Source organism: Xyrauchen texanus, chromosome 8 (genome assembly GCF_025860055.1).
Source record: "Xyrauchen texanus isolate HMW12.3.18 chromosome 8, RBS_HiC_50CHRs, whole genome shotgun sequence".
Classification (NCBI taxonomy): Eukaryota; Metazoa; Chordata; class Actinopteri; order Cypriniformes; family Catostomidae; genus Xyrauchen; species Xyrauchen texanus.
The window spans coordinates 29,711,159-29,724,827 of NC_068283.1; the positions used below are offsets into that span (position 1 = coordinate 29,711,159).

The 13,669-nt window shown below is 36.9% G+C and overlaps 1 protein-coding gene across 2 annotated transcripts in view; it reads right to left on the reverse strand.

Annotated features, from left to right (window-relative positions):
- Nucleotides 1-13,669, reverse strand: part of LOC127647873 (rho GDP-dissociation inhibitor 2-like) — a 35,722-nt gene that overhangs the window by 4,202 nt on the left and 17,851 nt on the right. For both annotated transcript variants that reach the window (XM_052132390.1, XM_052132389.1), the window contains exons 3-4: nt 10,040-10,123; nt 2,099-2,175 (exon numbers count right to left, since the gene is read on the reverse strand). In XM_052132390.1, coding sequence (XP_051988350.1) covers nt 2,099-2,175; nt 10,040-10,123 — 161 coding nt within the window. The remainder of the gene's footprint in view (nt 1-2,098; nt 2,176-10,039; nt 10,124-13,669) is intronic.

A 13,669-nucleotide genomic window follows, 5' to 3' on the forward strand; every position in this document is an offset into this window, starting at 1 on the left:
TAATACAATAATACATATACAGAACAACCACTTTTAGTGTTTGAATCAATCATATCTCTCACTAAACTGTGTGAAATGTTTATTGTTTACTTATTTTATTCAGTTGGCATGGAGTTGATAACAGTTTGCTTTATAATCTCATTCCATGTCTGGATAATTGACGCAATATCATAGAGGATCAATTTCTTCCTGTATGATATTGCATTTTATTAGTTTTATACAGTATGTTAACTTAATAGCCAAAATACTTGGACATACGTGAATGAGAATAAGCCTGAAATAGGAATGTGTTTCAGTCACAATGCATATTATGTAGTTTAGAGACGATTTAGAGACATTTCGAATGTTACAAATGACTATTTCTATTTAAACAAATGTTGTATTCTTAAAATGTTCTGTTTGTCCAAGAATCTTTTTGTAGCAATGCAAGTCTTTGGCATTTAGAAGAAGCTAGTTTAGGACCTGTGAGGAGTCTGTTTCTCAAACTAGAGACTGTGATTTACTTGTCTTATTGTTGTCCACTTCCCTCGCTATCCTGGTTAGATTATTTTTTCAAAACAATAATGCATGGAATAGCCTTTATCTCTACAAAACAATAGATTTTAGGAGAAAATAGAACTTCAGAAGAAAAGTGTTTTCTTTTTTTTATTACTATTTTTAAAACCAAAATTTGACTTGAAAGTGTAAAGCAATTTGTAAGATCTCAATACCTCAGCAAATGTACTGTATTGTGATTTCTGCATGTAGCACAAACATTTTCAATAGTTCTAATAATATGAAAATTTTCTTTTGTAAGGAATAGGTGACAAAGTATATGTTTGCCATCACAGGTAAATAAAAACTTAATAAATACCACTTCAAACAATTACTTCAAACCATAATATTAATTTGCAATTAATGAAAGAATAATAAAGATAAAGAAAGCATCAATTTCTTTCAAGAACAAAAATGTCCGTGTTCTAAAATGGAAGCGTATACTGTACACTACATACGTATAATAGAATTTTCATAAAGTAACTTGAAATGCAATTACTTGAGTAGTTTTTCGGCAAACTACTTATTTACTTTTACTTGAGTCATAATATTTCTCAGTACTTGTACTTGAATTATTTCTTCAGTAGCAGTACTTTTACTTAAGTAAAAACAAAATCAATACTCTTTCCACCACTGTTAGAATTAGCACTCCCACAATAATGGGATAAGACGTTGCGCAGTCTTTTTTGTGTTTTGTTGTGCCTAGCACACACAAAAAAAAAGAGTCCCTAATGCGTTTCTGGGTTAAAGTGACTCAAAGGTCATAAATGTAAAAAAATGTAAATACCAACCATATTTTGGAACAGTGAATATATACACAAACCCACTTGTTTTTGTACCAGAAATTGTTTACACGTATGTTATTTTTAGAAACATTTTGCCTGGGAAAGAATGTATTTGTGTATTTCTACATGTTCTTTATAGAGCTACTGACCCAAGGGAGCTAAGAGTCTTGACAGGAAATAAACATTTAATCCACATTTACCCATTGCTTTTATAGTATCTAACAACAGCATCTATGAGGTTTGGAATCAGACGTGTACCCCATCAGATTTTTGAACCAAGTGGATTTTCAATGCAACTCTCAATGAAAAGTATTTATCCTTGATAATTCATTTACATAATAATTATGCAAAAAAACCAATCAAAATTCACATGTCTAAATTTGGTCATTCAAATCCAGTTGCACATTCTGCAGATCTTTTGCTTGAAACTTTCATCATCTATCCACCCACAAATTGCTCCAAACTTGTTTGACATTTTCTCCGTGGAACACAAAAAGAGTTATTTTCAAAATGTAAAATAAAAGTAATTAGGTCAGGATTTGCACACAGGTCCCCTTGCATACGATACGAAAACTAGATTTCTACATCTTGTATAAAAATGTGTCCTGCTTTGCCAAGTCTTAAATGCAAGGACTTCCACTTGCGCCCCCTCAAAATGGATAAATAAATAAATAGGTGCATGATGCCCCTGCGTGGGATCACAGGAGATTCAAGTGTGTTGAAATTTTATTGTAAAAGAGAAAAAAATATATTTTCTTAATCTTTTAAATTATATTTACCTTGAAGTGTATTTTCACCCTGTAGTCCACACCCTCCTTCATGGTGAAATTCTTCTTCTTCAAAGCCTCAAGGTCACCTGTGTAAAAATATGAATGTTAATTTTTATCCACAGCAACTTTAATTGGAATTTCGCATCTTCAACTGAGTTCATTGCAAAAAGCTTCCTTACAAGAGCTGCAACAGCTGCATTTTGTATTTATCCTTTGAATCTACTCTAAGTGCTTTGTAATGGACACCGAGTGAGACAAGGGAGGAAAAAGAAATAGGAGATTGATACAATGAACATAACAGATACCAGACTGTGTTCATTAGAGCATTTGCTCCAAATCTTAACAGTGGTACAATGTTTTGAGTATGGACAGAAGGCTTTCTCATCACATAAAACACAAGACCTCAGATGTACTAGATTCTCCATATTTAAAGGGATAGTTTGATTGATTTAACATTCATGGCGAATATATTTGTATCTTTCCCCTTTTTTTCAGAAAAAATAAAGAACACAGTTAGCTTTCTCCAAATCCAGGTTTACTGGTTGCTAAAGTAAAGAGCCAATTTTAAAACTATAACAGTTAAGTATTTATAAACTATTTGCATAAACCTTTAATTTAATTTTAAGAGTTGCTTTCTTCCCTGTAAAGCTGAAGTGTGTAAATTGTTTGACATTTTTGAATAGAGCTGTTCAGTCATGACAGCAATTTTTAGGTCACACTACCAGACTCTAAAAAACTTGATTTGTGTCACACTTGCAGACTGTTTTGCTGAGATCTCACTCTCTTCTGTCGGAGGTTTGGCACACTTGCGGATTAAGAATTGTGGATTGGTAACAAACATACTGACTCACCGCAACTCTCCCTCTCTAACTCTTGAGTCATATGGAGCTTGCCGGAATAGCAACAGGATGATGTACAGGAGTACCGCTTGAGCACAAAAAATTGTGATTGAGGATGAGAATCATGGAGTAACTTGACTTAATGAAAGTGTGATTGTGTATTTATTCCCTCAAGGCTTGCTGTAAAATGCATATGTCCATAAAGCAGCTTTCAGTGAGTAAAGAAATTACTTTCAATAAAAAAAACTAATTTTAATGAAGAAAAAAAAAAAGTCAGGAAAAACACTTTGTGACAGAATCACAATGGATTACAATCAGCGTTTGTGACGATATGCAGCTGATTGTGATGAAAATGTTCGGACCATCTTAATGTCTTATCAGTTCTTCAATAAAAGTAGAAGCTCATTGGTCACTTGTAGAGAACACAAGTGACAGCCTCGGCGACAGAAAAAGTTTTTGTGTCATGTTGGATCTTTTTTTCCATTGCTTGAACCATTAACTAAAAAAAAGTGTTTAATGACCTCCCACTAACAGACGCTAACGCGTGCTCCGCCTCTCACTTACCTGCCAGCGATTATGTTAATGAAGCTCACACCTGAAAATCACTGGAAAAATCAGTTTGTGTGACTTCCGTTGCCATTGTTTCCATTAGGAATTTCCAATTGGTTAGTAGAATGGCATCAGAAAAGCAGAACATTTATTAACATAACACTGATCGGACTGGGAATTTGGTGACAGCAGGACAAAAAGTTTGCTGCTGCAATCGGTCTGTGCTTACATAAATTTTTATCACATTGTATTCTTTAAACAGCAGCTTTTCTTTCTGACTCTCTCTCATTTCAGATTCATGGATGTTGTCTGGTTATGAACAAAGTTAGCTAAAGTTGTAGTTGACTCCCACACAGCAGTGAAATAGCAGTGATGGAGATGGATAGCAAGGCAGATCCCAGTGGAGGCTCCAGCAGTCTGGAGAAGCAGCAATCTGGAAAAGGTGAGAATGAGAGCACCCTCACTCCCACAAGAACAGGGTTCAACACGGCCACCTCTCATTCTAACATCCTCACATCACCATCAAAATAACTCACTGAATCTAACTTTCCCTTTAAAGATCTGTCTCCTGCTGACACATTGGCTATGTTTACATGTAGCCTACACCAATATTCTATATTATAAGGAATAATTAGATTAAGATGTTTACATGATTTTTACATGCTACTTGCCAAAACGCTGATTATTAGCTGAGAAATTTGATGTTTTAATGTTTTTTTATAAAATAATATTACAAAAAAAACACTTGCTGCAAATAGGTCTCTTTAAATACAGCTTGGCAAAAGAAAAATGTGTCAGTCAATTTGTTAGTCTTTTTGAACTATTTAAAAAGAACCACTTCATAGAAGTCATTTTCTACTACACTGGTTGCTATGTCTGTTTTGTTTCACTAAAATGAATCGGTTCATAAGAGTCACTTGTTTGAATCGGAATACACGTGCTGGATGTTGTTGTGTTCTGCCCGTGAGGACAAACTAATTTGAAAGAGTGGAAGAAATGCGATTAAAGCATTTACATGCCTGTATAAAGCGATTAAAATAGGAGTACTCCAAATATCTTACTGCGATTATCATTCCTCTCATTATTAGCATAATCGCAATAAAACAATCGCAATAATCTGTTTACATAGGCAACAGTTTAATTGCAGTATTGCCTTAATCACATTGTAATCACATTACACATTGCTGGATATGGATGTTTATTGCTAAGTGAGCCTTGGCAAAGGCAAATGTTGTTAAAATGTAATTATGCACAGTCACTTGTCTTAAAGACCCCATGAAATTGGATTTTTCTGGCTTATAGTCCATGTCTGATAGCTGTATGTATGCTAGTGTGCTCTGAAGAGTTGACTAAACTAATATGTAGCAGTGTGGTGCGTAGGGGGGCGGGGCCGGGCTAGAATGTCGCACGCCTGGTCCCCAATCGGCCTGATGGGGCGCGCAAGGGATAAAGGCGGCCGGTGACGACGGTTCGAGAGAGAGAGAATTACGGGCATGTCCGTCATGTGTGTGTTTATGTTTGTGTGTTTTGGTTTTGAGTTTAATTAAATACTATTTATATTGACAAGCCGGTTCTCGCCTCCTCCTTGCCCATCTTAACCCCCTTACATTGGTACCAAAACCCGGGAAGGAGGAGGGATGCCCGTCGCAGAGTCCTCGACACTAACATCCACCCAGGGGAGAGCCGCTACCATCTGTAGGGTGACGGAGTAGTTCAGTAGTTTCAATTCAAGTTAAGCTCAATCAACAGCATTTGTGGCAGAAGGTTGATTACCACAAAACATTATTTAGAATCATCCATTATTTTCTTTAAAAAGCAAAAATCGTTGTTAAAGTGAGGCACTTACAATGGAATTGAATGGAAACAACGGAAGTGAATGTGGAAAAGTTTTACCATTGTTTTAGGGGTTGTTGACATTACATCGTCATAGCAACAAAGTCGTAAAATTGGCTATAACTTTACACAGAAAAGGTTAGTAAGGGATTTTATCACACATAAATACTGTTTACACACATATCGTTCACATCTTGTGGCTATAATTTTGAAACAATGAGTATTTTAATACTTGTAATTTTTTTTTTGTGGTTATCAATATTGTTCCAGAAATGCTGCCAATTGAGCTTAACTTGTATTTAACCCAGACTATTCCATTAAAATGTACATTATTTCTCTTCTGAATGAACCAAAAATAAAGATGATTCATGTTAGTTAGTTTGTTATTTTCTCTTTCTTTTGAAGCGGTTTTGTCTATTATTTTGGCCAGGGGTCACCCTGAAGCAAAATACCTGCTGCTCATTTTACATCTTTAAAATATCTACTTCCAATTAGATTTATGATCGTGTTTTTTGGGGATTTTTGGTCTAGTGGTTGTGCGAGGAGCACATCTCCCATTTCTTTATTGCATCCTGCCCTTAGGGGACACAATACACTTCTAGGCAAATCAAAATAGTTGTCCAATAAAGTGCTTTCTATAATGAGAATGTCCCTCCCCCTAATATCACCAGCCACCAACTAGTAATAGCAAGTTGCAAATCATGGTTCATGGATGTGATGTGATGTGATGTGATTTAAATGCAATTAGCTATTTAAAATCAGGGAATGGTCCTTCGATATCCAGTTTCCTGTTTCAATAGGAAATTTGTCAATACAGATACAAAAACTGTGACCCCCCTGTCATTTCAAGGGGTCTTTAAAGGTGAATTGTGTCATTTTTCAATTGTACAATACTTCCTCATACAGTATCCCAGTTTAATGTGTACAGGATTTAAGTAAGCTATTCGTAGGTAGACTTTCAAAACAGTTCTCTCTTTGACTGAGCAGTCTGACATGTCAAATTATGGCTCACCTAATGGCATGAGTTTTGGGTGGGACTACTTGTTCGTTTGAACAATAGAAGACCGGGACGGGCGGAAGAGGTGGTTGCAGTGTTTAAGAAACATTTGAAAATGATTATTATTTTTGCAATTCCGTTTGGTGCTGATTGTGGTATAGAAATTAAACACTTCACCTTCAACAAACTATTTGTAAACTACATTTTCATCTTCTATTTATAGAAAATCAATAGTTTAATCAGTGTTTAGATTGCTGAGAACAGTCATTTCTGTATTCCTTCTACATTGATGGTAAGTTGACTGCAAATCTAATAACCTCAGCAGGAATTCAAACAGTGGAAGATATGGGAGGTCACAGTTATCCCTCTAAGTATTTCTCAGCTAATTTGAAAAGTGCAGTTTGCTTGTAGGTTCTGCAACTACTATGATGTAAAAAAAAAAAAAAAGCTAGGCATTAACAAGGAATGCACTGATAAAGAAACATTGGTGTAACTGCTAAAAAGAAACTACTGTAGGGGCTGTTCACACCAAATGAGACCTGATAAGAAAGAGGATGCTTTCTGTGGGAACTAGGATTAGGATTGTTCAGGCCAGCTCATAATAAGCAGAAGAGCCAACCAAAGTCAACCAGGTTAAGAGTGCATCCTCAGTGCTTTATTCCCAGGCTCTGAGAGGGGATGCAACAAACCCAGCAAAACATTCAACTGCTCAGATGTGGATTCAATTAAGAGCACGGTGATAAGGTCTGGCTTCCAGCAGCTCTGATCTGAACATCAGCAGAGCAGAACTTATGCTGTCATGGTGAGTGGTTTTCAAGCCTGGAGTGCAATCAGGTTCCACTCCCCACCTTCAACCCAACAGTGACTGTCACAGTCTTTTTCTTCCAGTCGGCCCAGCCCCATCCATCAAAAGCTCAGTCTGGTTAGTGTGTTCCGTCCCAGCGGCTGTCCCACTGCAAGGTACCAGCTTCAGCTATCACATAATGCAGGATGGCACATCTGTGTTCCTACATCACAGACCTCTAATGCACTCCTGCCCACAGTTAAATCAGTTAACACAGACTATAGAGCTCCTTGTGTGATATGTTATGCTGTTTGTCTAAAATGTATTGTACAGTGGAAAGTGTTTACCCAATACATATACAGGTTGTAAAGATTTGGGTATTATTTACTAATGTATTGGTGTGTAAAATGTGTGTGGATTTTCATAGAGAAATACATATCTTCAATATTTAAAGATAGTGAAGGTGTGTGTTATGCTAATTTATAACTGCAGGTATGCACTCCCTAAACAAGAATAACCCAGATTCATCAACATAAGAATGACGGTAGGAACCAATTTATGTCTGTAACAAAAGATAAGAACCTTTTCTGTGCACATGCAGTAAGAAGCACCACTTGAACACAATTTTTAATGATTGATAGTCTCTATATTTTAAAAATGGTTAAAGGAGCACTGAGTGACCACGTTTACATTCACTTAAGAAAACGTTTTATTCCAGGGTTTTTGCAGAAAGCAGCATTCTAAAACATCATGTAAACTAGAATGCAGATTTCCTTATGCCATTTAAGGGATTAAGAGAAAGCGTTTAAATACTCATAGGTTTCTCTTGGAGAACGTGGCTTAATGTGGCCAAGTAAACGCATAAGCAGCATTCCGATGGGAGTTTAAAGAGTGCACGTGCGTGGAACAGACCGGGATAACAAATGTCATAGGATCGAGCCCAACAACATGTCAACAAAGCGGAAAGAATTCAACATTTCTACTAATGTACACTAATGTAAAATATTGACTGTCCCTTACGTTTGCATATGCCCTCCTTCATTGGGAGAATACCAGAGTTTTATGTATGAGGAAAACCCCACTACTGCATTGCAATTCAGCTGCAGGCCGCAACAAATCTGGAATATCTGGAAATAAATCAAATCAACAGAGAATCTTCCTGGGATGCCATGTTTGTTATTTACACAAACGTTGCTGGGAAATGTTGTTGCTGTGGAGAAAGCTACTTACTGACCAAGCCCCACGTATACAGAAGTAAAGAGAACAGTGCTTATACAGTACATGAAAACGGGAGCGCTGTTTCCCCCGCAATAAGCCTCTTTCTGGTGTTCATGTAAATGTAGTCAGTAATCTTTGTGTTTATTTCTTTTTGGACTTACACTGACACTTATTGGTGTGAATGCAGCATCATTCAAAATCATCAGTTTTCAGTAACAGATGCCATTGTAGAAATTAATTCATTTAATTTATTAGCGAATCTGTCCTGGGTGGAGAAAAGTATTCGGCCGGTCAAGTGATCCTAACATAGCAGCCCTCATGAGGGAACCTTCTCCATGTAGAATAAAACAGCTTTTATAAGGTTAATGATATGACTACAGTTTCTCATCTCATGTGAGTGGTCATAATTTATATATATATATATATATTTAAAAATTACTACTGATTTCTTTAGGAGTAAAACGTTTTTAATGAGGAAAACATTACTGAGTGCACCTTTAAGGAAAAAAAGTTGTATTGTTAGGGTCAGGGCAAGGGCTAGTTGGTTTTGAAGCCATCGGGATGTTGGGAAACAATAAGGAAATAAAACTGCATCTTTGTTCCTCTTGTTTCAGCAAAGAGTTAATTTAAGACTTAAAATTGTGCAAGAACATGAGTTGAGCTAAACAGGAAATACATACACTTAAATGCAACAATGTACTCTGTTAAGAGGTTAACGCCTTCCTGTACACACAAGGCCAACAGAAACCGCAGTTACTTCTGCTTTTGTTCTAGAAGAGGAAATGTGCTGAAACCTTTAGGTTGGTGCATGTGCCCTTTTTTACACTGAGAAGGACGTTACCGTTTTTACGCCTGAAAGGACTTCTTTGAAAAAAAAACAGCCCTGAATCATTATGTTGCCTAGCAGCCAGGTGACCTTTTGCTTTGTTCTCACTGTTAAAAAGAAAAATACACCGTTTGAACCAGCTGAGGGCAAAGGAGGGTGGCAGACAACTGGTCTGAAAATAAAATGACCTGACAGTCCTACCTTCTCCAGTCTAAGGGCAGATACATTTTTACATGTGTGGTTGATGCATAAAAAGTAAATTAATATTTATTTTTCATCCATATTCATATTTCATGTTAAAAATAAAGGAAAGTGTATATCTTTGATCCTGTAACTGGTCACCGTTTCACTATTTTTAATCACCTTTTCACCTTTCCTAGATAATTTTAAATAATCCTGCATTGTGACAAGTGAATTATGAATATTCAATGTAGTATCTTGACTAATATGGTCATAAAAATGCATGAATAATAATAATTAAATAATTAGCAAATGCTGTTTAAAGTAGTTTTAGATGGAGTATAAAATGACACGCTGCTTTCATGTCAATTTGCCACATACAGCAGTGTACAATTGATTTGTGTTGCAGGTTTCCATCGCCAGCATTGGCTGGCCTCAGAGACAATGACATCATCCCTCTGTAGGCAATGGAGTTAAAGCATTAGAATGCAGTGCAGAGCCACTGAGCCTCTACCAATACTGTCCAGTAAGCAAATGCCCTTCCTGCTCTTGACCAGCAGCCTTTGTGTGGACAACAGAGGCCACATACTCAACCCACTTACCTAATCCCATAGAACTATTATCTTATGTACACTTGTTATAAAATTGAAATGTATATAAGTTGGACTGCCTTCATTTTATTTATTGAATGCCAAATGTTAAATAGCTTTGCAATGAGACTTACCTGTCAGGTCCATGGTGATGGGTCCAGGAGCCTGATCGCACATTAGAGTCAGTCGGGTCACCTGAACATTAGGAATGTTGGGATCTACAATGCAATAACAAAAATGTATTAGAAACAGAAATCCATTCATACATTCAATATCTACACTAGGATAACCCCACTTATCCATCAAAGGTGTCTTTTCCCATGCTTTGTAAATCCAAATTCAAATATGCAGAACTGTGGGAGCATACATTTATTGATTTTAATATGCCAATCATGCAGTAAAGCTGCATCTCTTGCTTAGCAGTGATTTTGCAGGTTAAATCACAGTACTAGATTTTTAAATTTTTCCCAAGAAAATGTAAGGTGCTTGCCTGTGCAATATTCACAACCACACTAGGGTGTTGTAAGTGGTTGCTTGAATGTTGCTATGTGGTTGCTAAGGTGTTCTGAGCAGATTTCAGTGCATTGCTATGTGGTCGCTAGGTTGTTGTGGGTGGTTGCTAGGGGGATGCTTACTGGTCCAAGTCAAAGGAGCCCAACCTCAATTCTCTGTTATATTCTGGTCTCTTTATGTGGCTTGGGTCCCATCTTTTATCATCCACCAAGTGAAAAATCACAAATCTGATCTGCTAGAAAATTAATACTGCACCTCTCCTAAACAAGACGCATGATTTGAGGTATCATCCATGTCCATAGCACAAATGGTGCAGGACGAATTAGGCATTGAATTTAATATAATTTAATTTAATATAGTTTAAATGTAATAATTTAATTTAGAGCTTTGAACAATTCCCTAAGCTATGAGCAATGATAACAGTGATGCTAATGACACTTCTTATTTCATATTGGCTATAATTTACCACCACTGTATCATGTTGATCTGGATCTGGCAATAAAACCAGCAGAATGTGTCCACTCATGCATATAGTGTCAATCCAAAGGGATTACTGGCCAAGTCAATCCTCCAAGCTGGCTTATCTATACATTCATGTATAAGACCAGAGGGAAGAAACTTAGACTGGACCAAATAGTGTGAATGAGAAGGGGTAAATAAGGCTTCCATGTGCACCTGCAATGCACTGACCAGTCAGATTGTAAATAAGACACATTCATCATCTCACATTTGTGCAAATGAATACCATCAATTCATGTTTGTGGTGAGACGGCTCTCCCCTGTCTCTCCTTCCATACAATTCACACTCACTTCCTTTGTTTTGTCCATCTTTGATATAGAGGGTCTTTTACAAACATGATCCCTTTCATTACGTGATAAAGAGGCTTTCGAAGACATATCAGTTAGTGTTCCTAATGAGCTGCCATGAATTCCTTTCAGCCTTCCTAGTTTCCATACGAGCTCTTGCCATTACAGGAGAAGATGGGGTAATTCACTAAGAATGAATCACACCTGCTGATAGGGTTGATCATTTGCTGTCTGCGTTGTTTAAACACCCAAATAACTAAAGGAAATAACAAATCAGGTAACAGCACAAACACTGCCAAAAATCACTTTGCTCAACACAATTTGCAGTGGCAAAATTTAGCAGGCCAATTCTGCAAGGTTGTGTAAAGGATCCAGCAGACTACTGAAATATGACAATTTTAGAAGTATTAAATTATTTTGATTTGCATATCCTTTCATAAACACATGTTTTAAATGTGCTATAGAAATAAAATTGTATTGTATTGTAAAATACCATAAATTACGTAAACTCCTGATGGAGTTTTACAGGAGCCCAAATCTCCAATAATCTGTAATAAATTAAGTGTTTCAAACAGCATACAGCACTTTTTGGGCATTCACAGCTCAATTTGAGTGAAACAGTTAAAGAAAAGCAGTTCTATGCAGTGCCAAAAGAATCCGGAAGTGCCAGGGCTTAGCATTTGTTTGTAAACTGTTACTTCATCAATAACACTCTTCTCCATCATTTGATATTACTACTGCCATGACAACTAGAAAACGTACACAAACATCTTTTTAATGAATTCCATTTACCACCTCTCATTGTATACTCACCCCCATGCCATCCCAGATGTTTATGACTTTCTATTTTTCTGCTGAACACAAATTAAGATTTTTAGAAGAATATATCAGCTCTGTAGGTCCATAAAATGCAAGTGAATGGTGGTCAGAACTCAGAAGGCCAAAAAGCAGATCAAGTCAGCATAAACATTCCATCAAACTCCAGTGGTTTAATCAATGTCTTCTGAAGTGATCCAGTTGGTTTTGGATGAGAACAGAGCAAAAATGTAAGTCCTTTTTCACTGAACATCTTGACAGCAGTCTCACTGGCGATCATGATTCCAAGCTCGATTAAATTTACATTTACATTTATGCATTTGGCAGACGCTTTTATCCAAAGTGACTTACAGTGCACTTATTACAGGGACAATCCCCCCGGAGCAACCTGGAGTTAAGTGCCTTGCTCAAGGACACAATGGTGGTGGCTGTGGGGATCGAACCAGAAACCTTCTGATTAACAGTTGTGTGCATTAGCCCACTACACCACCACCACTAATTACACTTCCTATAGCGCCATCTAGGACTCTGCGCATGTGTGAAGCATTACAATGTGTCATCAAGCTTGAAATTATGATTGTGCATTGAATAAACCTACAGAGCTGAGATATTCTTCTAAAAATCTGGGATGGCATGAGGGTGAGTAAATTAGAGAATTTTCACTTTTAGGTGAACTATCCCTTGCAATCTATAATTCAACATAACAACCTATTTTAAAATAACAACAATGACTACATTTATAAATGCACTCATATAGCACCTGGTTAAACTGGATTGTAGGTGGTTAGTTAATAAGGCACATGTTTTTGCCCAAAACTGGTGCAAATTTTTCGTGAATTTATCCAAGAAATTTTCCGTGTGGGTTTAGGTAGACACAGAGCTGCTTGGAGGTTAGTGACATGCATTCTCGGAACATTTCGACAGAGCAATAGAGCTCTCTGATAGCTGCTACTGCCGAACCCCTTTAACAACAGCACACATCCAAACCAATTGCACTGCATCTGTGGAAATTCGAATATGAACTTCCATTCATCGCCAAAGCTGTCTTGTGAACCATGCAGGGTAGGTGAGTAGCTTTAATTCGGTGCTTATCAACTCTATTGTCCTGCTGAATGATTGTTACTGCATCGGCAAGTGGAAGCTTGTGGTGTAAAACCGCATATAACAAATGGTTGGAACAGTCTCATTGATGCAGTGTTGTTGATGCAGGTTGGCTGGTTTTTAAATTGGGAACTGTAATTAATCATCTGCTGATGCTACAAGTGCTTCCACCCACCGAAGGCACGTTTACATACAAAACAGCACACCGGGGACCACACGCACCAAATATGATTGATCACCCTGGCTAAATTCCACTATAATATCTGAGAAAATATTATGAAAAATTAATAGACATCAAAGAAAAGCCTGTTTTGGTTTCGATTCCAACTGAAGATATGTCAATGCTTTCATATCTGAGAATCTCATAAATATTCAAAGCATTATCCTACACAAGAGTCCTTATAAGTGTGTAATTTTTGTGCCTTTAGTGTCAGCAAATTGAATTGCAAAAATAATAACGGTTTTCAAATAGGTTTCCCAAACACTCCTTCTGAGCAAAATATAAGGAAGGGTGTGTTTCATAAGCC